The sequence below is a fragment of the Lissotriton vulgaris genome, chromosome 11 (assembly GCF_964263255.1).
Source record: "Lissotriton vulgaris chromosome 11, aLisVul1.2, whole genome shotgun sequence".
NCBI classification, from domain to species: Eukaryota; Metazoa; Chordata; class Amphibia; order Caudata; family Salamandridae; genus Lissotriton; species Lissotriton vulgaris.
Genome location: NC_141699.1, coordinates 871,440,575 through 871,467,205, shown reverse-complemented (window position 1 = coordinate 871,467,205; position 26,631 = coordinate 871,440,575). Strand labels below are relative to the sequence as shown.

The following is a 26,631-nucleotide window of genomic DNA, read 5'->3' as shown; positions in this document are numbered from 1 at the left end:
ACAATCACCTCCCAGGCAGGATTTTGTGTATTGGAGCTGGGTGGGTGCACTTCCAAAGTGCCTGAAAGTCTGCACGAGGAGCACATTTGGTGTCCCTGCACATAGTCCAGCTCAAACCAGTTCTGGGAGCCATTGGCTCCTGCTCTGGTGCGAAACTGGACAAAGGACATGGGAGTAACCTCCCCACTGTCCTGACCCTCTCCTGGTAGGGTCCCATGAATCGGTCCAACCCTCTCCCATGGGTTCAAAAGGGCTTACATGGCTGTAGGACCCTCTATTTGATATGGACAAGATTCTGAACAAGAAACCACTGTCCTTCAACCGTCTGGACGCTCTGGACTTCAACTGGATCCGACTTCATCTTCCTCTCCGTCTAAAGCATTGTCTGTGCCCGTGCACCATACAGGCTCCGTGCAGGACCTGTGGAGCATCAAGACAACTGAAGTATCTCCCTTGGGGTGAAGGAGTCACTCCCCTGCGTTTGCAGGCCCCATAACGGAACTGACCGGTCTGCTGATCTTCAGCTCCTGCAGACTCCGAAGGCTCCAGCAAGACAGGAGGTGGGTTCCTATTTTTCTTGAGGCTGAGCTGCCCTCTCACTAAGTTTGAGACCAGTTTTCCCTGTGGTGACCTCATACCCTGAAACCCTGTGCACTGCGTACATTTGCAAGTGCATATGCTTGTTGGTGTTCCATAACTTCGTGCATTAGGCTGTTGATAGCCTCAACCTCTGCGCACGTTTTGTACCAAGGACTTTGGCCTCCTAGAACTCTGTGCCCTGCAAGCTGTTGTTTTGTGAAACTGCTGGAGGTCCCCTTGTGACTCCAGTGTACAGACAGAATATAGAGTTTTTTATTTCGATCTACCATAATATCGAGTTTTAAATATCGTAGGCCAAGGATATCAACATCAAGAATATCGTAGTGCAGAATATCGACAGTAAGGTAAGAAATATAGTTTTATTGAATATCAAAGACAGTAATATCGTTTATCAAAATATCCTTGTTAATAATATCGATGTTTATATTAGTGTTCTGTATTTTAGTATGTGTGTTAAAAGTATGTGAGGTAATTTTGGGGAATAAGTGTAGTTGTTTTAATGTATGTGTTACATTTTTAGCAGGAAATATTTTTATGTAAAATAATTTGTTCGTATTTAGTTCTGTAGCAGGTTGTGGATTTATAGGGGAATAGGGTGGGAAGTCATTTAATTATAATAAAGTAATTATTAATGTTTATTTATTACTATTTAATATTAATTAATTGGTTAATAATATTAATTAATTAATAAATGTGGGTTTATAGGGGAGTAGGGTTGGAAGTCATTTAATTTTAATAAAGTAGTTATTAATATGTATTTATTATTATTGATAATTTGTTAATTAATTAAATTGTGGCTATTAATTAGTATTCAATAATATATTGCTAATTATATTGTGTTTTTTATGAGTGGGTTGTGGGTTTATAGGGGAATAGGGTGGAAAGTAATTTAATTATAACAAAAGTAATTATTAGTATATATTTATTAGTATTCATAAATAATTATTGATTGATTACTTATTTTTAATAATTATTTGATAAGTGTATAAATTGTAACCCTCTGGTATCCAACACTTTCCCTACTGCTGCGCTCACTGGAGTGGCAATAGTAATTTTTACCTCTAACCTATCTAACACTTTCCATACTGTTGCACTCACTGGAGTGGGAAGAGTGATTTTTACCCCTCCACTGTTAAACACTTTCCCTACTGTTGCACTCACTGGAGTGGGAATAGTAATTTTTACCCCTCCGCTATCCAACACTTTCCCTACTGTTGCACTCAAGGGAGTAGGAATAGTAATTTTTACCCCTACGCTATCCAACACTTTCCCTACTGTTGCACTCACTGGAGAGGGAATAGTCATTTTTACCCCTCTCCTATCCAAAACTTTCCCTACTGTTGCACTCACTGGAGAGGGAATAGTAATTTGTACCCCTCCACTATCCAAAACATTCCCTACCATTGCACTCACTGAAGTGGGAATAGTTATTTTTACCCCTACGCTATCCAACACTTTTCCTACTGTTGCTCCCTCTGGAGTGGGAATAGTAATGTTAACCCCTACTCTATCCAACACTTTCCCTACTATTGCACTCACTGGAGTGGGAATAGTAATTTTTACCCCTTCGCTATCCAACACTTTCCTAACGGTTGCACTCACTGGAGTGGGAATAGTAATCTTTACCCTGACGCTACCTAATACTTTCCCTACTGTTACACTCTGGAGTAGGAATAGTAATTTTATCCCCTACGCTATCCAATATTTTCTCTGCTGTTTCAGTTAATGAAGTGTAAAATGTATTTTAAAAAGATAAAAAATATTGTAATAGTTTAATTAGTTATATATATTTTTTAATTTTAATTTATATTTATGGTGTATGTGTGCGTATATATATATATTTTATAATGTTATAAAAGCTTTTATAACGCGCTCTGTTACTGAAAAGTATCCTGGCGCGGAATATATATATGTATTTATAATTTTTAATATGTTTTACAACCATATATAAGTTACTAAAATAATTATTTAAACACATTATTAAGTATATATATATATATATATATATTCAGCTCCACAGGGTGTCCATATTTCAAGCAGCACTCAGACGCGGTTCAGCTCTTTCCCCTTAAAGCTTTATTGGTATGCAGGCAGCTTTCCTCGGTATTTCACAGCACTCGACCAAAGCCTGACGCGTTTCGTTTTCCAACTTCCTCAGAGGCACGGTCGAAGGAAGCATTGCGGGGCCACACCCCCCTCCCTCCTTTTCACCATGTCATGCGCTGATATGCAGCAGATGAGCAGACATGTAGGTTTTGTGGGAGGTGTAGTCCATTTCAGTCCACAAATGGATGCCTCGTGTGATGGTGCCAAATCAAGCTCACCAGGAGCCCCAAGGAAAGGAGCACCGCTAATCCAGGAACCGCCCTCCACACAATGAGTCCCAGGTAGGACCCGTGGCCCCCTCAGGTTCGGGGGTGGTGCCCGCTTCGCGGCTGGACCGCCGCGTCTTACATTCAGCTCCACGGGGTGTCCATATTTCAAGCAGCACTCAGACGCGGTTCAGCTCTTTCCCCTTAAAGCTTTATTGGTATGCAGGCAGCTTTCCTCGGTATTTCACAGCACTCGACCAAAGCCTGACGCGTTTCGTTTTCCAACTTCCTCAGAGGCACGGTCGAAGGAAGCATTGCGGGGCCACACCCCCCTCCCTCCTTTTCACCATGTCATGCGCTGATATGCAGCAGATGAGCAGACATGTAGGTTTTGTGGGAGGTGTAGTCCATTTCAGTCCACAAATGGATGCCTCGTGTGATGGTGCCAAATCAAGCTCACCAGGAGCCCCAAGGAAAGGAGCACCGCTAATCCAGGAACCACCCTCCACACAATGAGTCCCAGGTAGGACCCGTGGCCCCCTCAGGTTCGGGGGTGGTGCCCGCTTCGCGGCTGGACCGCCGCGTCTTACATTCAGCTCCACGGGGTGTCCATATTTCAAGCAGCACTCAGACGCGGTTCAGCTCTTTCCCCTTAAAGCTTTATTGGTATGCAGGCAGCTTTCCTCGGTATTTCACAGCACTCGACCAAAGCCTGACGCGTTTCGTTTTCCAACTTCCTCAGAGGCACGGTCGAAGGAAGCATTGCGGGGCCACACCCCCCTCCCTCCTTTTCACCATGTCATGCGCTGATATGCAGCAGATGAGCAGACATGTAGGTTTTGTGGGAGGTGTAGTCCATTTCAGTCCACAAATGGATGCCTCGTGTGATGGTGCCAAATCAAGCTCACCAGGAGCCCCAAGGAAAGGAGCACCGCTAATCCAGGAACCGCCCTCCACACAATGAGTCCCAGGTAGGACCCGTGGCCCCCTCAGGTTCGGGGGTGGTGCCCGCTTCGCGGCTGGACCGCCGCGTCTTACATTCAGCTCCACGGGGTGTCCATATTTCAAGCAGCACTCAGACGCGGTTCAGCTCTTTCCCCTTAAAGCTTTATTGGTATGCAGGCAGCTTTCCTCGGTATTTCACAGCACTCGACCAAAGCCTGACGCGTTTCGTTTTCCAACTTCCTCAGAGGCACGGTCGAAGGAAGCATTGCGGGGCCACACCCCCCTCCCTCCTTTTCACCATGTCATGCGCTGATATGCAGCAGATGAGCAGACATGTAGGTTTTGTGGGAGGTGTAGTCCATTTCAGTCCACAAATGGATGCCTCGTGTGATGGTGCCAAATCAAGCTCACCAGGAGCCCCAAGGAAAGGAGCACCGTTAATCCAGGAACCACCCTCCACACAATGAGTCCCAGGTAGGACCCGTGGCCCCCTCAGGTTCGGGGGTGGTGCCCGCTTCGCGGCTGGACCGCCGCGTCTTACATTCAGCTCCACGGGGTGTCCATATTTCAAGCAGCACTCAGACGCGGTTCAGCTCTTTCCCCTTAAAGCTTTATTGGTATGCAGGCAGCTTTCCTCGGTATTTCACAGCACTCGACCAAAGCCTGACGCGTTTCGTTTTCCAACTTCCTCAGAGGCACGGTCGAAGGAAGCATTGCGGGGCCACACCCCCCTCCCTCCTTTTCACCATGTCATGCGCTGATATGCAGCAGATGAGCAGACATGTAGGTTTTGTGGGAGGTGTAGTCCATTTCAGTCCACAAATGGATGCCTCGTGTGATGGTGCCAAATCAAGCTCACCAGGAGCCCCAAGGAAAGGAGCACCGCTAATCCAGGAACCGCCCTCCACACAATGAGTCCCAGGTAGGACCCGTGGCCCCCTCAGGTTCGGGGGTGGTGCCCGCTTCGCGGCTGGACCGCCGCGTCTTACATTCAGCTCCACGGGGTGTCCATATTTCAAGCAGCACTCAGACGCGGTTCAGCTCTTTCCCCTTAAAGCTTTATTGGTATGCAGGCAGCTTTCCTCGGTATTTCACAGCACTCGACCAAAGCCTGACGCGTTTCGTTTTCCAACTTCCTCAGAGGCACGGTCGAAGGAAGCATTGCGGGGCCACACCCCCCTCCCTCCTTTTCACCATGTCATGCGCTGATATGCAGCAGATGAGCAGACATGTAGGTTTTGTGGGAGGTGTAGTGCCTCGTGTGATGGTGCCAAATCAAGCTCACCAGGAGCCCCAAGGAAAGGAGCACCGCTAGTCCAGGAACCGCCCTCCACACAATGAGTCCCAGGTAGGACCCGTGGCCCCTCCTTCGACCGTGGAGCTGAATATATATATATATATATATATATATCCCAAAAAGAATCAAGTTGCCTTGCAAGGAAACGCCAACTCAGATGTGAATTTCACCTGACAGAGAGAACGTGACGTGTTTGCTGCCCACATTAAACGAAGGTGAAATTCACATCTGAGTTGGCGTTTCCTTGCAAGGCAACTTGATTCTTTTTGGGATATATATATATATATATATATATATATATATATATATATATATATATATATATATATATATATATATATATATATATATGTTATAGATATATGTTTAATTGATTTTTACATTATGTGCATTATTTATAATTGTAAACATGTTTTAATATTTTTAACTGTTTATTTTAGTTATATTTGTTTTTTACATTATATGCATTATTTATAATTGTAAACATGTTTTAATATTTTTAACTGTTTATTTTAGTTATATTTGTTATTGACTTTATTTTTCATTATTTTTTATACATCAAAAAAGATATTTTTAACAACAATATTTTGTTATCGATATTTTTGTACTTACCATTATGTAGATAGGACTTCGATATTGTGGGCATCGATTTTGTTGAGTCGCTATTTCTGTAGGTCGATATTCTGTCTCTCGATATTCTGTCAGTGATCCGTGACTCCTGTACCTCCGGCCTGTGTGTCCATTTGAGGGACAATGCTGATTTTCTTGGGATCCCCTGGTTGCCGCAGGCCAGCCCTTGCTGTGGTGAGTCCACTGGTCCTTGCTGGGCTAAACCATAACCTTCTTTGACCTTCTTCGTGGGTTGCTGCTGCCATGGCTTGTTGGTGCTCCCGCCGGACACCGACCTCTCAGCACTAGACATGCTTCGTGGGACAGCACGTATTCTGCTTCTGGTCATCCTCAACGTCTCCTGGTCCCTGCAGCTGTAGAGTCAAGGTCTCCTTCTACGCGCCTGACGCACCCAACATCGGTGGGCATTTGTCTACCGAGCCCCTGGTCGCTCCTGAGTGTCTTAGGGCCCCATTAGGATGGCGGGCGAATCGCCGCCGCCGGCCCGGGTGGTAGCCACCGCCGGCCCGGCGGGGGCGACCAGCCCGCCATCTGTGCCCAAATGACCCCCCGCCATATTAGAATGGCTGGGGGTCCGCGGCGGACGGAAAGACCATCCACCGCTTTTCTGCCCGGTCGACATGCCGACTGGGCGGAAAAGGGTTCTATATGGTGGCGGTGTCTCATAGACACCGCCAGCCATATTAGCATGTGCCTTAACAGATGCCTTTCCATGGTGGCATTGCGGAGTCTGCTTGGGGGGCCCGTTGCGGGCCCCCAGGGACTCCAGGGGGTGGGGGTGCACATGGTGGTACCTATGGTACCCCCCTGCAGTTCCATGCACAACATGGCAGGCACCGTGCGGTGCCTGCCATGTTGTGCATGGAAGTACACAACATGCCTCCCTAACATTGTGGTGGGCGGTGCTGAGTGCACCTCCCGCCACAATGTTAGTGATGCAGGATGCGCCCGCCACTGTGGCGGGCGCATCCTAATGGTACATACGGGACCCTCGCCCTTATGGCGGGTGGTCCCTCGTTACGGCAGGATGTCCGCCCGCCATCCTAATGTGCCCCTTAGTCTCTGTCCCCTCTGCTTTCAGGCTCCTTCCAACAAGAATCTGCTTGGGGGGCCCGTTGCGGGCCCCCAGGGACTCCAGGGGGTGGGGGTGCACATGGTGGTACCTATGGTACCCCCCTGCACTTCCATGCACAACATGGCAGGCACCGCGCGGTGCCTGCCATGTTGTGCATGGAAGTGCACAACATGCCTCCCTAACATTGTGGTGGGCGGTGCTGAGTGCACCTCCCGCCACAATGTTTTGTGATGCAGGATGAGCCCGCCACTGTGGCGGGCGCATCCTAATGGCACATACGGGACCCTCGCCCTTATGGCGGGTGGTCCCTCGTTATGGCAGGATGTCCGCCCGCCATCCTAATGTGCCCCTTAGTCTCTGTCCCCTCTGCTTTCAGGTTCCTTCCAACAAGAATCCACCTGTGGATTCCACCGGACACTTCTCCTCTTTCCCGCAGTGGCATTTCTTTGAGGACTCCCATTGAGAATGACAACAGTTTCCGACGCCGCTTCAGACCTATGCACCCTGCTTCCCTGGGTTAAGTAATTCTGGTACTTTGGTATTCACGAGTGGGGTGGCTCTCCAACCTTCTATGATCAAAAGGGTTTCCTCGTAATCCACTGGGAAGGGTCTTTAAACTTTAAAATTGCAACTGCGACTCTCCCATTGAATTGTACGGAGCACCCTGTTGTGGTCTCACACTGCACCCATATTCCGTGGGGTCCCTATTTACTCACCTTGGGTGATTCCTTGGGGCCACTGCCTTGACTCGAGTCGTGGTTCTTATATCACTATTTGAGTATATGGTTTGGTCTCACACTGGAGCCCACTGTGTATTAGCGCTACTTACAGTTGTTTCTATTCTACAGTATTGTGTGCTTTGTGTTTATTTGCATGTAGCAGATACTGTGAGGTATTTAAGGTGTTATAATATTAAATATATATTTTTATAACTACTGTGCGGTTCTCCTTTCATTTACCCAATATAATAAGGTTGCATTCTGGTAAAACAAGCTGCTTAACATTCCTCCAAGACTAAGCCTGAAGCCTGCTCTACACAGCTACCACTTGGACAGCTTTCTAAGGTTATCTTCCACCTCTCAAATCACTATGGGTTGTTTGGACTGGTGCAAGGTGCCCCCTTTAATTAGTGGACATCATATACCAGGCCAACTTCTCACAGATCTCTCTTGCACTCTTTGAGGCTCAATGCCAAACGTCTTGCGGTGAGAGGAGGTTAGCCAGGAAAGGGTAGGAAAGGGAGAGTAGGAGGGGGAAGCACAGCAACATATTAACCAATGAACTAGTCCTGGAGGACCCCACCCCCAGGCACTACAGCCACTCAACCTGGCTGAGTTGTAACCCTCCAACCCCAATATGCAACCGAGGAATCATCCCTGAGTGGGAACCACTAGGGGCCCTGGGCTTCCCAGCTGGTGAAAGCTGGGTGGCTGGACACAGTAAACGCAGCGGGGAGAGACTCTCAGCTGCCAGTAAGACAGGCATCATTGCACAGTGCACGTCATATAAAAAAGGAAAGAAGAGAAATGTGGGCAGTTAGGTCCCTATGGATGTGTAAGAGATGCTCAGCAGGCCTGACCCGGATTCCAGGTCACCTTCGGTCAGCGTGTCACAGTCTTTTAGTCATTGTCGCTGATGCAGCTCTCTTCTTAAGTGCCCTTCACTCGCGGGGACAATTTGCTCGTGGGGACAATTTGGCCGTTCAAAGGTCCCATACTAATTTGGTGGTGGTCTTTGGATCCGTGAAGTACTAGGTTTTTCCCGCAGGGAAAAAGCATAGTTTTGCTGGGTAAAGCTAAAAGTACTTGATATCCTGTTTCTGGAGCAGCAGTTTCACCGGAACATACTCTCTTCTAGCTGTCTGCACAGCAAGGGTGAAGTCTGGGTAAAATGAGATTGCATTTCCATAGTATACTACCTCTTGATGATTTCTGGCTCTGCAGAGCACAGTGCCTCTATCTCTGTAATTTAGCATGCAGGCAATTATCGGTCTGGCTGGGGTACACGGTGGATGTCTCGGACCAAGTGCCCTGTGCGTCCTTTCTACAATGCAGACCGCAGACAAAGAGTCGCCATATAGAGCTTGCAGCATTTCTTTCACATTGTCCTCTACTTAGGTCATGGTTTTGGATTCTGGAATTCCCACAATGTGCATGTTTTTCTGTCTGGATCTAGCTTCCAAGTCCTCATTCTTGTTCCTGATCACTTCCAGAACTTTTTCCATGCTGAGCAACTTTTCACGTGTCGCCACTTCATCATCCTCTAGCATAGATGTACGTTGCTCTTGAAGCCTATTCAGTCTATCAGGCATAGAGTCAATTGTATGGTCAATAGCCATGAGAGATTATCTAAGATCCTTGAACATCTCTCGAATGTCAGGCTCCTCTGTAGAAACAGTGCCCATATCTGACTCTTGCTGTCCATCCTCTGACGGAGTGGTGCTCTTGGCAGGTATCAGCTGCTCGAATACTAACTTCGATTGTCAGGTGTCCGTCTTCCCCATGACGACCCACCTGCTCTGTGCCCACCCATCGATCCTTTGCAATCGTCCCGCAGTTAGTGGTCCTTGGTTCCTTCTCTCTGTGACTATGGAAAATGGCAGGTACGCAGGTCAACTGCGGGCTCTTCAGGTTTCTGCAGCTCAGCTCTCAGGGGGAGAAGCCAGTGTCACACTGGTCCTCAGATTCCATCAACCAGGAAGTGGGTGTCTTTCTGACCCAGGCCATATCACCTACACTACACTACTGCCGAATTTCACCATGCGTTGGGGGTAAATTCCACACCCATGTGGGACGACTGGACTCACAAGGAGTGAGGGGTCACCCTGCCCTCTCTTCTAGGTCCCCGCTGGGCCAGTTTGCCAGTTTTGTGAGACGCCCTGCATTCGCAGTTTTACTTCTATACCCCTGTGCTTCTATTTGCCCCTGGGTGCTCTCCCAGATCTACTCATCATTGCTGGCCAACTGCGCCCAGACATCTGCCTGTCATTCCACCGGTGGTCATCGTGGCCCCTCCGCCATTTTGCCTCTCTCCGTGTGCTCTCCCGTCTCAGCCTCATTGCAGGCCAGGCCCTTGCGCAGGCTGCTTCATGGACCATGGCGAGCTAAATTCACACAAGTCGTCTGGGGTGCTTACAGGCCTCTAGGGATGTTCAGGGATCAGGACAGGGGGGAAGGGGTAGACCAGCTTACGCTCTGAGATGCAGAGCGCTCCTGCCACTCAGCTCCGCCACAGATCGTAGGGGTCCTACACAGCGTTTACTTCCCAGGACCTTACGGAGCTGCTATTTTAAGTGCCACTTCTCCATGTCTCCAAATTTGACCAGTCAGGCCCCCTTGAGCTGCGTATCAATCACCTTCCTGTTTGTACAGTGATGTTTGCATATTCTGCTGGATAACCGGTGGATTGTCTGTCCAGCCCGCAGAGCCTCACAAATTGTCATCCATCTTGTGGCTGGCCTCTCTAGCACCCCCCAAGTAATCCATTTACTCGCAGTTTCCTTAGGACCACTGTAGTTTTGTCATATGAAAGTAGGTGAGTACATGCTCTCATCTCTTGCCAGTCCATTCTCAAGCATTGCTCTAGGAAGTAACACTTTTGTTGCAAGTTTAGTCAAGTAAGCTACAAATGTGAAGGACGACGATTGAGTGTTGCAGAAACTTCACAAAAAGTTTCCATAGGCTTCTGACTATTCAATTCATAAGTTCATTCTAGGAAAGAAAGCAGAGTTTCAGGCTTTCATGAAACACAGCTCATGCACAATGAATTTGAGCTAAAATATGAATCTAACATTACATACAACAGTGCATTAATTCTTAAATTAAGCATCACTTTATTATGAATGGAAATTTGTTCATGTAACTATAGGGTACTCATAACATTTGAACACTCATATAACACCTGCTTTTCTTGTCTATGTCAGTGCTCATGTTACACATTTTAGTGTTATCTCTTTTCTTAACACATAAAGTAGCTTTATTCTTACATAGAAATTTCCTGTGTTATTGTTTATTTGTCACATTTGTCTAAGCATAATAACACATGACACTAAAATGTCAAATTTCATGTTAACTTATTAACTGTTAGGTATTATCAGAAATCTACCTCTAATATTCTGCATGCTTTCATGATGCAGCATCTAAATCATAACTTCATTTGAGTATTTCTTGAACCATGGAAAACAAATACAAACTTTGTCATTATCATGTAAAATAATGTCACAATCCGTTTTCTGTGTAGAATTGTCGTAAATAGATAAATGATAACATCCCTGCGCCATCAATATTACAATTGCCAGACCAAATTGCAGTGGTAAAATATCCTGCTCATCAACAGGGAAATGATTACGTGACGAACGTCGCCAACTGGATAAAGGACAACTGCCTCAAGCAAAACTCTGATAACACAGAAGTCCTCATCTTCGGGAACAACATCTCACCATGGAAATATGATGTGTGGTGGCCTTCTGAAGTCAACCCATCCCCCACCCGACATACCACGCCCTCAACCTCTGCATTTATTTGTTTATTTGAGTTTTATATAGCACTAGCTAGACCCAAAGGTATTAGAACGCTATACAACAGTAAATGTTCACATCAAAGAAATCCAGTCTGTACAGAGCATCTGAGTCTGAGAGCTTTAAAACAGTAAATGTTCATGACATTGATAGCAATGATAGCCTTCTTTATCACAATTTCCTGCTGGATCTTATGCTCATCCTGGCCTGCCTGTATCAGGCCCACATGCTGTGTCTCCTGGAGTGACAAATATGCATGTAACTCCCTAATCACTTTATCACGCTGCCTCCGAATATAGGCCACAAAGCTGATTGTCTCGCCTCTCACACCTTCATTAACTGAATCCCACATTGCCCCTATAGATGCGGTATGCCTATTAATATCCATAAACTCTCCTATCCATTTTTTTATGTGATTTACATAGTGCTCATTTAAAATCTGTATTCTATAAAATGTCCAGTTACCAGGAAGTTTGCCCATACCCAGGTCTTTGATTTCCAAAAAGAAAGGACTATGATCGGAAAAACCTTTCAGTAGTCTTTTAACGACTGATTAGCCACCAACAATGGGGAAACAAGAAAGTAATCCAAGCGGACATACTTTTGATTGGGATGTGAAATGTATGTATAGCCAGACTTTTTTGGGGGACTTTTTTTCCAAAAATCTGCCAACCCATGACTTCTTCTAAATTGAGTTAATGCCCTATAAACCAGCTACTTTCTCCCCCATAATTAATTGTTTTACCACCACTCAAACCAACTTTCAAATGTATATTAAAGTCCCCACAAACTACCAGGGGTGTTGGCCACAAAGCAAGCTCCACTATCAGCTCCTCCCAAAGTGATGACACATCTGGATTGGAGCCATAAACTGAGCAGATGATGCATCTGCCTCCTGATACAAGACATTTAATAATCTACGGGCGGCCGTGTTTAGCTGTCAACTTTAGTTTAGTCACAGCAAGACCTTTTGTTAACAATATTACTAATCCCTCCCATAACCACCCAAGTGAAACAGAGGAAATTTTATGCTAAATTGGTTAGCCATAGTGTGAGATAGAATGTACAACTGGAGTTTCTCCCAAAGATGCAGTGGGGAAGGACGTTGTAGAATATAAATGTTAAACAACGCAACTTGAAAAGAGCTCTGTGAGCAACCGAGAGCTCAATGGTAAGTACTCTGAGAGATAGACAGATTTTTTTAAGCGTTTTGTGCCTGGTACTCTTGCTTACTCCCTCCACTCCCCAACCACATTGAGAGAGTGGTGAAGTGATATTGAGGTTAATAGATTAACAAATATATTTGTAAGTATAAGCATGGGTACTGAATTGAAATCCTTTACATCTAATCAATGAGAATGGAAGTGTACAAACGCATCATAACTATGAGTAGGAAAGAAGTATCTGCTTTCATGGTGTATCTGCTTTCATGGGGTCCTGCTAACCAGGACCCCAGTCTCTGTGCTTTCTCCCCTAAATTGGCTATGGTAAGTACTTAGGTACACCCCAGATTGACTAATGGCGTACCCTTAAAAGTTCTGAGTGTATAGTACCACGGTATCCAGGGCATAGGTACACCAGGGGTCTCCCATGGGCTGAAGCATGTATTATGCCACCCATGAAAGATCACTCAAACTGTGACTATAGGCCTGCCATTGCAGCCCGTGTAAGCTGGTGCTAGTACACCTTACGACAGCTATACGTTTTCTTATATCTGGGGCCACTGCACTTAAAACCTACAAGTCATCCCTAAGACAGTCCTGTCAGTTCTGAAGGTAGGGTGCCCGGTTTTAAGTGTGAGGGTGCCCCTGCATAAGCAGAACACCCCTACAACCCTCGGAATCCATTCTGCCGAGTTGTATGTGCATCAGCCATTATGATATATAGAGTGGCCTTGCGTCGTTACCATCTCTAAACTGGCTGTATCGAACCCTGTCATGTTTGGTATTAAACATGTTGGAATCATACCCCCTTCCTTACACTGTAAAGTTCCTCCATGAGGCCATCAGTGCTCCCGATACCAGTCTTCCAGAACCGGACAGCAAGAGGCTAGGGCTGCAGCCAACCAGATACATGTTTCTGCCCTCCTGCTGCTGAGCCAAGCTTGAGCAGGGGAAGGCAGAACAATAGATATCCTGTCACAGAGAGGTGTGCTCACCTTCCAGACAGGGTTTACTGTATTGTGGCAGGGTGGGGGTGCTTGTCATCACCACTAAGACTACTGGAAGGGTGCACTTGGTGCCCTTCTTGCAAAGTTCAAACCAGTTCAAAGACACGTTGGCCCCCACTCTGGCGCAAAACTAGACAAAGGAAATGGAAGGATCCTCCCCCCTGTCCAGCTCCTCCTCTGGGAGGGACCCCTGAATCGTCCCAACCCTTTCCTTGGTGTACTTAAGGGATTGCCAATGGGTGGGTCCCTAGATTCGTCATGAGACAAGATTCAGATCAATTCACCACTTAATCTTCAACCATCTGGGAATTTGCTGGACTTTGCTCTGGACATCTTGACTGCGACTGGGAAGACTCTTGCTGGTCCTGGTCTCATCATCCTGCGTGTGTGCTGCAACATCTGTGACCCATACAGGATTCTTCCAAGCCCTGTGGGCATACAAGACACCTGAAGGAATCTCCCTTGAAATGAAGGAGTCCCTTCCCTGCATCTACAGGCACCGCAACAAAGCTGACCGGTCTGGTGATCCTGGGCTCCCAAGGACTCTAAAAGGCTCAGCAACACAGGTGGTGGTTCTGCAACTCCCTCAAGGCCTGCACTGTCTTCTCACCAAGTTTGAGGCCTGAATCCCTCGTCTGTTCTGCTGGAACAGAACCCCTGTGCACCGCGTTTACTTGCCATAGCCAAGGCTTGTTGGCTCTCTTCCTCAGAGATCTTCAGGCTCCAAGAAACTCTCACCTCAAGCATCTCCTACAGCCAAGATCATCGTCCTCACGGCACCCTTTGCACCGTGGGCCTTCATCATTTGGTGAGCTGCTCATGGTCGCCTTGCGACTCCTGTGCCTCTGGCCCGTGGGTCCTATTGAGGGTCTTCTTCCACTGTAGTGGGCTCTCCTGCTTGCCCGTGGCCTACTCTGACGTACCTTTATCTTGCTGGTCCCGACACTGCATCTTTTTGGCTTGCCATGTTGTTCCCAGTTGCCAAGGCTTGTTGGTGCTCCTGGCAGACACCGACCCCATAACTCTCGACATCCCACATAGGACAGCTAGTGAACAGCTCCTGGTCTTCCACAGCGTCACCTGGTTCACACATCTGCAGCTCGAAAGTCATTGTCAAATTTCCGGCATCTCCCGATATCGGTGGGCATTGTCTTCCATGCCTCCTGGTCACTCCTGACTGGCATAGACTCTGTCCCCTCTGTTTGAAGGTACTTCTCAACTTGAATTCATCTCTGGATTCCACCAGACACTCTCATCTTCACACAGCGGCATCTTCCTGTCGTCCTCCATTGAGTTCAACTTCAGTTTCAGGCGCCACTTCACACCTATGCACCCGGCTTCCCTGGTGTAGGTAAGGTCTCCTGGTTCCTAGGGTATCCACGGGTAGGATGGCTATTCAACCTTTTGTCTTTCACAGGGTTCCTCCAGGGTCCACGGGGAAGGGTTCTTCTTCTTTAAAATTGAAGCAGCGACTTACCCATTGACTTGAATTGAGCACACAGTCGTGTTCCTACTCTGCACACGGCCTCCGTGGGGTTCCTGGGTACTTATCTCGAGTGGTTGCTTGGGTCTCCAGCACTTCTATGTCTTCTGGGTACAGTCTTGACTTGAGTCACGATTCGCATCCCTCTATTTTAGTATATGGTTTGGTCACCCTCTGGTGACCTCTGTGTATTTGTGCTGTTTACCTTTTTTTATTGCAAAGTATTGTGTGCATTTTGTTATATCTCTGGGTAGGAGATATTGTGATATGTTACTGAGTGTCTTATAATAAATACATATTTTTATAAATTCACTTTGTGGTTCTTTTTCAATTATTATACACTAATAAGATTAAGATCTGGTAAAACAAGCTGCTTTACACTCTTTCTGGACCAAGCCTGGAGGCTGCTCTCAACAGCTACCAATTAGAGAGCTTTCTAAGTTTGTCTAAGACCTATAAAATCACCATTAGGGTTGTCTGGATTAGAGCAGGGTGCTACACTTACATAAGTGAGCACTATATAATAAGCCAGACTCTAACACTATGTTAAACAATTGGAGAGAAAGTGGGAAGCTTTATAGGACCCCTCTGTCCATGACAGACATGAGGAGATTCCCCAGTCTAGCACATTGCATTATTTGTTAAAATGTGGAAACCCCATTCAAGATCCCAGTTATACATTAAACCAACTATCTATAATCATCACATCGGTATGTCAAAGCCAATAGTGTAAAAAGAGGCAAATCCAATGGTATGAATAATACAATTACGCCTTCTATGCTACAGCAATGACATCATCTAACAATTCAACCAAAGTAGCCTGCAACCCAAACTGAGCTTGCAAAACATCCTGGTAATTATCTAGGAGGTTAACCTGGTCCTCAGACAAGAGTTAAGAGTTTGATGCAATTAGTTCCAGGATCCTGGTATGCAGGGGAAAGTCTGCAATAGCCTAGTATTCTTAATGATAATCAGGGCTTCAGAAAAACGTTGTTCATTAGGGGCGTCAAGAAAGATTTTGTTGACATTGGCACGCATGTGCAGTGACACTTCTTTAGGGACCATGATGTGCCTCTGATTTCAACCTCCTCGAAGAAAACAGTATGACTAACCATACACCTGATTTAGAGAACTTTGCATAGTTTTTCAGGTGGTAGTGAGCTGTATAAAAATACATTCAACATTCACTCCTACTCCCAGTCTTGTGTGATGGGGAGTTAGATGTAAATTATTGTATTTATTAAAAAACAGTTGCCATTACAGCTCAAGGAGCAAGATAGTATGGGGTAAAAATTATTGGGAATCCTAATATTGATATATTCCAATATTCTTCTTTTCTGCGAAGATCCTCTTTGTGTAATCATCAATTTTATTTTTAGGTAATTTTACTGCACTGACCCCTGTTTTCTTCCATTTAGTTTCCATGATTCTACTGCTGCTTTTTGAGGTCTGCGAAGGGAGCACTCAAACATGGAAGATTATGTGCCTTTATGCTTCCATACGTAGTTTGTGCAAAGAGACATATGCTGCTAATACCCATCCAATGAAAATATATAAGCAGTTGAACTCCAGTGCTTTAAAGATTCCTTAGCTAGCATTTGTAAAGTCTTACTATGATGAGATTAGTCAGCATTTCTGCCTGGATAAAGGCTTGGTGGAAAAGATGGGAAGTGGGCAGAGGTAAATCCACTATTTGCGCATAAATCAGTGTCTATTCATGAGGGCCTGCAACCATATTTGTCCCTAATTCGGAATGCGCAGCAACCTTTTGTTCTCACCAGATTTCGTTTTAATATGTTACCCATCTTGTTGGGATATCCCGATAACTGCTATGAACTGACGGATTTAAGTCTATGTCCACGCGATGGAGTGTCACCACAATTGAGTGTGCACATTACATTCTTTTTTTTTCTTCAGCATTTTATGAAATACCGAGAAGGAAATTTGTATTGCCCCTGTTAAAAAAAAAAATTAGACAGTGCAGTCCCCTTTAGTATTTCTGCAACAATTACACTGTCCTCAGGTCTGCTGTGCAATGGCCTCTTTAATTTGGCATATTTTAAAAATCAGAATAGGTTCTAGTCTATCACGAGGATTTATGTATGAAATGTTTTTTAATTATGATTTTTATGGAATCTTTTTTTAGGTATTAAGGGATTTCATCTTTATCTAAATTGGTGTGTAACTGTGTAGGTGTTGTGTAAATTAGATGTTTCCTAAAGCTACCACTATTGATGTATAAAGTTTGCATTTTATCTTTTTGTGCTTCTATGCTCTGTAGAGTAGCAAATAAAGATTTTTGAACTGAAAATGATTTTTTTGATTTGCCCTATCCCATGATTCAAACTAGCAAGGAGAGCTGCAATGGTTCAAGAAGCAATGTTGGTGAGGTTGACTGGGAGGAGACCTAGGATGAGAACCTGAAGAGAACAGTGGCAATCCTTATAGATAGGTGATGGTAGCCAAGTAATCAGTATGAAAATGTACAAAGTTTGTAATCTTCCAGCTGTTACTGAATCAGCAGATCATTGACTAAGTGGGCTGGAAGAGAATTAAGGAAAGTTTAACTTCTAGTGCAGCAGGATTCCAGGGATTAACACGGTTGTTTAGGACCATTCCATCAACAGGGCTTGGTTATTCAAAGTATTGTTCCAGACATGCCGATCCCTCTCTGCTCATAGACCGAAATCTGATTTGACTTGCATGGGTATGTGAGCCTAACTTTCAGTTAGGCAACATGTTTTTCATTAGGGGTTGTTCTAACGTGACAACACATTTGAACAGATTACTTTGGGGGGTGGTCGCAGCATATAGATTATTTGGGAGCTAGAACAGAATCAGTTAGTGTAAGCCCCGAGGATAGAGCGTCATAGCTATGTAGTATGAAGAAGAAGCCTGCCATCAGTGCTGGAGAAGGGAAGTTCAGAGATTGTGTGATGCACACTGTAAGGAATTAAAATTAAAGTTTATTCCACCATTGCTACATAGTCCCTGCCATTAACATTTCAACTCTTTCTTTTGTTTCCCATGGGATCTGAAAAAATCACACATAGTTGAGTATGAGGTAATCATTGTATCTAGTTCTGGAGGGAAGGCTCACCACTCCATTCTCAAATTCTTCTTCTTCACAGGAAACAGAGAAGATCATTGCAGAGCTAAATGAGACCTGGGAAGAAAAGCTAAGGCGAACTGAAGCAATCCGTATGGAGAGGTGAGCTGAGTGATATTTTTGAACACATAAGGCTAAGCAAGAAGCCTTTATTGAAAAGTGATTATTCAAGATTGCCTTAAACTTGAACACTACACCCAAATCCCGTGGCTACGATATGTCAGAGAGACTTTTAATAAAATAGGTTTAAGTAAGATGTTTACAAATCCTGAAATGATTGGTAAGGATGCTAAGGAGATTATCAAAAATGCCTATAGTGTTAATCTAGGTTCCTTAAAGACAAATGATCATGTACTAAGTGTACGAGGAAAACTAGTTCGCCAGTTTTATTTGTCATATATTATGAACACGCAATGGCGTTTTTATCTTACAAGTTTACGCCTTGGCACTTTACACTTTCTGTTTGCATTCCCAAAGCAGGGGGGTTGGTGGGAGAAGCTACCCTGCTGCCCCTGTAATAATAGGGTTTCGCAAAATACTCTTCACCTTCTTCTTTTTTGCACTTTGTATAAAGTTCCAAGAAACACTTTTATCAAACCATTATTAGAATCATTTGGAACGCGTTATTATAAAGAAGCTTATGACCTCTTATTGTCCTTGTCAACTGCAAATATTTGTAATGCCGTTTTAAACTTCATTAGATCAGCTTTGGTGATTAGAAATAGATACAGAGTCTTGATGGAAATTAGTTTAAAAAAAAACAAACAAAAACCCCTGTACTGTGATTCTATTTTTTAAAAATTGTGTAAACATGTATTGTGATTTTATGGTGGATTAATCGCAATGTCTTTTTAAAATTTTCTATGTACACTTTTATGATTTCTATATGGAATCGAAATAAAGTTATTTCACTTGACTTGACTTGATAGGGTGAGGTAAGTAGCACACATTTACAAGAACTGTGGCACACGTTTAAAATGGTAGGCAGAAGGTTTAATGTAGGGTACATCCATAGAGACCTCATCCTCCAGGTCCAAGCAGTAACTGACAACATTCAAGCATCAACATTTCTATTATAAACACATTCTGGATTGGAACATGCTACCTTAGCAACACAGCTAGAACATGGCAAAAAGTATGTCAAACTGAAGAACACCACATCACCTCCCCCCTTGCAAAACCACAAAAAAATAAAATGCAAAAACAGAACCCAACAAAACAAAGCAACAAAAACAAAAATCAAGAGGAAAGAAACATGAAAAAATAATAATGAACACAATACTGTAAGCAAAGGAAAAATTATTAAGAAAAACCATCATGTAAGTGAAGGGCCACCCTCTTCACTCTAATTATCTTTCTCCCCACAACCTGTGGAACAGGGGGCTCTCTCAAAAGGCAAACAACCCTTCCCTCTCGAAGAGATCCTCCAAAAATTTGATAACCGCCCCAGATTCCACGGAGTTGACAATATTGATCTCAGGCCACCTGGAGAACATGTCAAGACAGACTAAAACATAGCGGTCCTGTCCACCGCTATGTCCATTCAAGGACCAGTTGCTTGCTTTCTGAGCATCATGGGTTGTGTTCTACACTTGAGAATGTTGTCGCTACACGGACACTGAGAGCAATTATGTAAAATCCTTTTGATGTGCATGTACATGGCAGGCCACCAGTAGGCCTCCCTAATCCTCGCCTTGATCTTGGCAATACCCGCATGGCTCGCATGGGTATTTGCCACTAATTTGTTTTGTAAATTCTCCGGCACCACCAACCTGCTTCTCCTCATAAGTAATCCATTGAACACAGCCAATTCATCCTTTAAGCACCAAAAACCCTTAAGCTGGTCGCTACAATTACGTTTCTCACACCATCCTTCACGTACGTAGACCATGACTTGTTGTAATGTAGAGTCAGCACTCAACGATCCCATCTACTCAGCTTCAGTTATGTTACCTTCACTAACCAAACAAACATTCAATTCTTCTTCAATGTCCTCACCAACAAAATAATCACAAGTATCCTGGCAATCCAGGGTGTCCGGACAACCACCAAGCCTAGACAGACAATCAGCCAAAATGTTCTTTGGTCCTGGTAAATACGATACATCAAACTCAAACTCTTGTAATGCAACCACCCATTTGCTTATTCTATGTGAAACAAAGGGTACACCTTTCTTCCCAAACACCTCTTTCAAGGATTTGTGATCTGAAATGACACCAAAACGCCTGCCCCACAGAAATGTCCTGTGTTTGTGAATTGCCCAGTAAACCCCCAGCACCTCTTTTTCTACTACTGAGTAACTACATTCTGCACCTCTCAGGGGGCTTTACATGAACAAAATGTTCTCAGAGTCTTTAGCATTTTGCAGTAAGACTGCACCCAACCCCTTGGGACTTGCATCAGTCATCACAAACAATTCTTTGAAGGGATCAAAACGTGCCAAACTGGGAGCCTCATTCGAACATTTCTTGACCAAATCGAACTCATCACACCACTTTTGACTACACACAACTTAACATCTTTTTCTCAAAAGCCTTCTCATTTACTCAGTCTTCTGTGCAAAGTTAGGCACAAAACTATTATAAAACTCAGCCATACCTAGGAACTTCACCAGTTCATCTTTGTTTTCAGGATAGATGAGATGAGAAATAGTTCCCACTAAAGAGGGTTTCAGTTTAATGACAGAGCCTGATACTAAATGCCCCAAATATTCAATATCCCCCAGATCACACTTGCATTGGTCCAACTCTATGGATGTACCCTACATTAAACGTGCATTTGTATTACCTCAGTGTATCGTCAGAGTATTGGAACTTGCTTAATACCTCAGTCAATCTTTTGTCATGTTCTTCCCAAATCCACCCCATGAACAAGCGTGCCATCCCGATATACCTTGATGCCATCAATACCACACAGAACATTCTCCATCACCTTTTGACACACCGAGGCTGCAGAGATTAGACCAAAGAGCATCCTAAGGAATTTAAAAGTTCCAAACGGCGTAATAGAAGCTGTGAGATCTTGACGAGGGATGACGTTTGACTTGATGGTAAGCTGAGGAGAGGTCCAAAGTTGAAAAGTGAGGGGTGCCGCCCAAAAACTATAAGATCTCCGAAATGTTTGGAAGAGGGTAATGGTCCACAACAACTACTTTGTTCATTTCCCTCAAGTCAAGACACAACCTGGCCTCTCTGTTGGCCTCGTGAGCCATCACCACAGGAGAGACCTATTCAGTGGCTTCGACTTCTTGATAACTCCATTGTTCAATTGTTTATTCAATTCTGCCCTCATGCTGCTCTTAACCAGCAACGGTACATTCCTAACTTTTGCCACTAGGCAAAACGTCAGACTTCAACTTCACAAGATGTACATAATTCTTGAGACAACCTAATACATTACCAAAAACTTTCGGAAACTTTGTGACCTAAGTTTCACCACCCCCACTCACAGTCTCAGCAACAGGTAAGTCTCGCAGGCACACAGAGGGAAATTCATTGGGATTCAAGTAAACATGTAAGTCCAGCTGGTGACACCAACTAATAAGAGAGTCACCTTTCATTGAGATGTATATCTTCCCTGGAACAATCCTTCCTTTGAATTCAATGGTGCCCCAAAAATATCCCAACAGATCAATGACTTCACCACCATAACCCCTAAGCATTATATTGGGTTTGTTTCTAATCCACCTTTCCAGAAAGCTGTTTCTCATAGAAGTCCTTTAGTATGAGAGTAATGTTAGCACCTGTGTCACATAGCATGTTAAACGACTCGTCATTAATTAGCACATGTTCAATAGATCCCTCAACAGCCCGATCCCTAATCTGACAAATGATTACCTCTTGATCAGACTGATCATAAATATCAACTTGTCTAACTTTCTTCTGATCCTTGTTGGATCTGAACATTTAGAGATATGGCCCTTTTTCTTACAAAGAGAGCAAACAACTTTCCATCCTGGACAGTCTTTCTAATTTACTTTGTGACCCGAATTCCCACATCTGAAACACTTAACCTGAAATGTTATAGGAATTGAGTAAGGGTGTGAGGCTTTCGTCACCTGAGAGGTTCTGTCAGAAGTAGACTTGTGAGAATTATCAGCTGATCTAATCCTCATTTACTTGACTACCTCACTCTCACTTTTGGAAACATGGGCAGCCTTGCGAATTGCATCAACACGAGCCTTAAAAATCCTTATTCTTTTTCAAAATGATAATTACCTTGTATTGGAGGATTATCTTTTTGCCAGAGACTATCCTTGTCTTTATCCATAGTACAACCCAGCATTAACTGATCCCTAAACCTTTCTTCTTGACTTGTTTCAAAAGAACAAGTTGATGCAAGTGTACGCAATGCTGTCATATGCTCCTCATGCCTTTACATCCTCTTCCCAAAGTGATACAGCTCCAAAATCATGCTCACCTTGGGAAGATAATGCAAATCCATTATTTTTATGTAAATTGTGTACTCATTAAAGTGGAAGATTCTTTGTCCGGAAGATCTAGCATATGTTCGAACACCTCTTGCCCCTCAGAGCCTAAACAATGTAAAAACAAAGATTTCCTCTCTACATTTAGTGATGTGCCGCAAATTCTGGCATAGTTAGAGATGACTTTCTTCCACTTCATCCAGGGTATGGGGGATCCCCTGGAGGAGAGGATACAAAGAATGGAGGAGCAGTGATGGTTTGCATGGTAGACAAATGGAGACTCTAAACACGCAAAAAAGCAAATAGATAGACCGACAGATACTAAGCCAACTGTAATATGAACTAAAATGTGCTTATTGGTAATATTATGGTGATCTGCCACTGTGCTGTGCAGCTCAGCATGAATAATATCCAAAAGTAATAGAGCCCACAACGTTAACAGCAAGTAGAGATGGATAGAGATCCGATTTGCCAATCAGCTGTGCAAATCAGCGTAGGCAACGTGAAGGTACAGTAAAAGATCAAATCTGCGCTTCAGCTGTGCAAATCAGCGTGAGCGATCAACACTGTGAAAGATTCATCCTTTACTTCAGCTGTGCAGATCAGCGTGAAGAAGAATCAGGCGGAGTCAGGGACATTAAATGGCCACCACATGAATAGAGTTCATGCACGGATGCTGTGTGAATCAAACAACCAGAATGAAGATCATCAGCATCATGCAGGATGACATATTGAAGTGTCTACTTGTTCCAAGCTACATTAAGTGCAGGTGAGAAAGACACGGTCAGGCAATTTAAAATGGCCACCACGTAAATAACTTCAGCGTAGAGACGTTGTGGTGAACGAGCAAGATGTGAAGACACCATCAGGCACCTCAGGATGGCCGTCACTATAATGACATTAGCGCAGGGACGTGAGAGTCAGGCAGGGTCAGGCATGTCCTTGTATTCTTCATGTCAAGCAAAGGGCCGCAGACAGCGGCAAGGTTAGGTGCCTCAGTCTTGCATGAGCAGGAAAACAGGAGTGGAAAGCTGCAATGTCCAGCAGTCATCAAACATACACCTAATTTTAGCTTAAATGAACATCCAACCATGCGGGGCGCGTTACACAGAAGTAGGCACCAAGTGCACACCTGGTTGAGAGAAAAAGTACCTGACAGGGAAGCGCAGACGAAGAATCAGGTAAAGAGTTGATACCACGCCGTAGAGCTGAACACAGTGGAGGTGAGCGGAGTTTGGAGGGATGACAGGGACACTTCACTTAGCCGAGTTGAGGTCTCTTTAAGGATAATGCTTGTAGCTTCCACTCATCGCCAAAATGAGGTATCACCCTTTAACAAGAACTGCGGCACACGTTTGAGACGGTAGGCAGAATGTTTAATGTAGGGTACATCCATAGAGACCTCATCCTCCAGGTCCAAGCAGTAACTGACAACATTCAAGCATCAACATTCCTATTACAAACACATTCTGGAATGGAGCATGCAGCCTTAGCAACACAGCTAGACCATGGCAAACAGTTTGTCTAACTATAGAACACCACACAGGGATGCAGTGATTCAGAGGGAATGCTGAAGGTGAGGTGAGGGAGTTTTATGGACGCAAGGGTGGGAAAAATTATTGATTAGGATATGGAGATGAGGATGGATCTATATGTAATGGTGAGGGTGGGCCATGGAATCTGTAGAGAGGTGCGGGTGGGATATAGGGTTTGTAACACTTAGCAAGGGTAGGCTAAGTGATCTGCAGAGAGATGTCAGAGTGAGATCAGTGTAAAATGTTAATATAGGAACAATGATCCATATAGGAGGTGAGGGTGGGCAGACTATTCTGCAAGAAGAAATGAGGTTTGGATCATGGATCTGTACAGTGTATTGATTGTGGTATCAGTAATCTATAGGGAGAAATGGTGAGGTTTATGTATCCCTAATGGGAGGTGAAACTGATAGGGGTTATGTATAGAGCTGTGAGTATAGAGAAGTGAGTGTAGCATTATTTATATTTTTAAAAAACGCATGAATCACAGATTGGTACAAAAGTATCTGTCCTGTCGACCACTCATAGGGGCATCAGTTTATATTTTCTGACAACAAATGAAGTTCCTGAAACTCCTAAATCATTCATTTTAGACTACCCATTCTCTATTGTCCAGCTCTGTTCAGTACTAGGATTCCCTGCACTTGGACTAAGGCTCAGTATAAGTCTTCTGCATTTGAATTTGCATTTGTAAATTAAGTCTGGCTGGATTCTCAAAGCTATTTGCAATGCTAAGTCAGACTTACACACACAAATAGCCGGATGTACAAGGGCAAAACGACTATTCGCTGTGTTGGCTGGCGGTGAGTTGAACTCCCTCCTGGATGAAATAAGAGTAGCAATCTCCTACAAGCAATTTAGAACTCTGCAAAAACATTGCTTTTTAGGCAAGCTTACGAATAATCAGCATCCTAGCCCTGCTGTTAGTGCTTTCAGTGCCAGGAAACCTTTTGGTGAACATGTGATCCAGCAGGCTACCAACTTGCGGACATCTATCACTATATGTTCATCTGGGCCCATAAACACACTCACTCATATAGGCCGATGAACACCGCTGGGGATCAAGTTTATAGGGTTAAATTTGTAAGTTCATTTGCTTATCAATTCTCTAATCTATTACTGATCCGAAGCCCTTTCTATAACTAATGGATCTATTTTAGTTGATTAGGATTTGATGATTTTAACAAAGGTCTCATTTACCTGAATTTCTTATGAATAACCACAGACTCTGGTGTGTTTTAAATGTTTATCTAAATTAATGATAAGAGCAAAGCAACTTACAGTGTTAACTCCATCTTTCAGAGGAAGTAAATTCAGTCTATCTAATTTAAATGAAGATTTCACAACAACTAGTACCTCAGGAAAGAGAGGATAGAGAGAGAGAGCGCAAATACATTATACACAGATTTATATTTACCTAGGATGGTGCGAAAATCAGACCCCTCTGGCCAAGAGTTAATGGGCCCCTTATAAAGTTCAGGTGACAGGTACTTCAGGACCGGATAGGACAGGATAGATGACCTCTTCTGGATTCGACGCCTGCATCTCACCCCTCTCTGATACTAACTTCCTCCTCGATTCTTCTGCGATCTTCTAATTCTATTACCTCCTCGATTTATCTGCGATCTTCTAATTCTAATTTGCATGACATTCTAAGCCTGCTTCTTCAGGTATTCGATCAGCATTCGGACAGCATCTCGGTCTCTCAGCATTCTGGCTGTAACGACTGCGTTAACTAAGCTAACTAACTACCTCAATTATACTTTCCCAATGGTATGTACCACCCCTAAAAGTTTCAACCTTATGAAACCTCTACTTCTAATTGGACAGGCTGAGGGGATGATCATCACAACATTCTAAGTGTGAATAATTTTCTTTAGTTCATTGTTTTAAGTACCCGCCCATTAATTTGTTCTCCCAAGCTTTATCTCCCACCCATATTTGTAAACTTTATTAACAACAATGTATACGATTTCACAGTTGTCTATTGAATCCTCAGGATGTTCAGCTGGTTCCCAGGACATGTGTGGAGAACGTCCTTGGACGTGTCCCAAGACTTGAGCTCATTGTTTCGGCGTTGTCCCTTTTACGCATGTGGGTTAAACCATGTGGGTGTCAGACTTTAGCATCGTTCAGAGGCCCAAATACGAACTAATAGAGAGGTCAAAAGACAAAGTATTAAATTCAAAATAAAATGATTTTACTGTTTACTACCTATCTCTACTCTAGTCCCATTTACTTATAAAAACTATTTATGCATTAGCACTTAGTATATAATTAAGTTTAGTTTCAGCAAAGCAGATGCTTAGCTTGTGAGTTTCCTAGCGGCCATATTAGATAGTATTGCGCTGAAGCCGAATTTACCCTCCAAACATTAAGACGTCATGCAGCTGACGCATGCGCAGTACATTTTCCCGCGTTAGCAGCCATCTTTAATCACACTCTGGTTACTTGTTAGTTAAACACATATGTAAGCTTCCTCTATTCTAGAAATAGAAGGAATGTCGTGCATGATTAGTATTACGAACATTAT

At 44.1% G+C, this 26,631-nt stretch overlaps 1 protein-coding gene across 1 annotated transcript in view; it reads left to right on the top strand.

Annotated features, from left to right (window-relative positions):
* Nucleotides 1–26,631, top strand: part of KIF1A (kinesin family member 1A) — a 2,508,766-nt gene that overhangs the window by 755,064 nt on the left and 1,727,071 nt on the right. Inside the window, exon 15 of the mRNA XM_086944020.1 lies at nt 18,160–18,239. Coding sequence (XP_086800146.1) covers nt 18,160–18,239 — 80 coding nt within the window. The remainder of the gene's footprint in view (nt 1–18,159; nt 18,240–26,631) is intronic.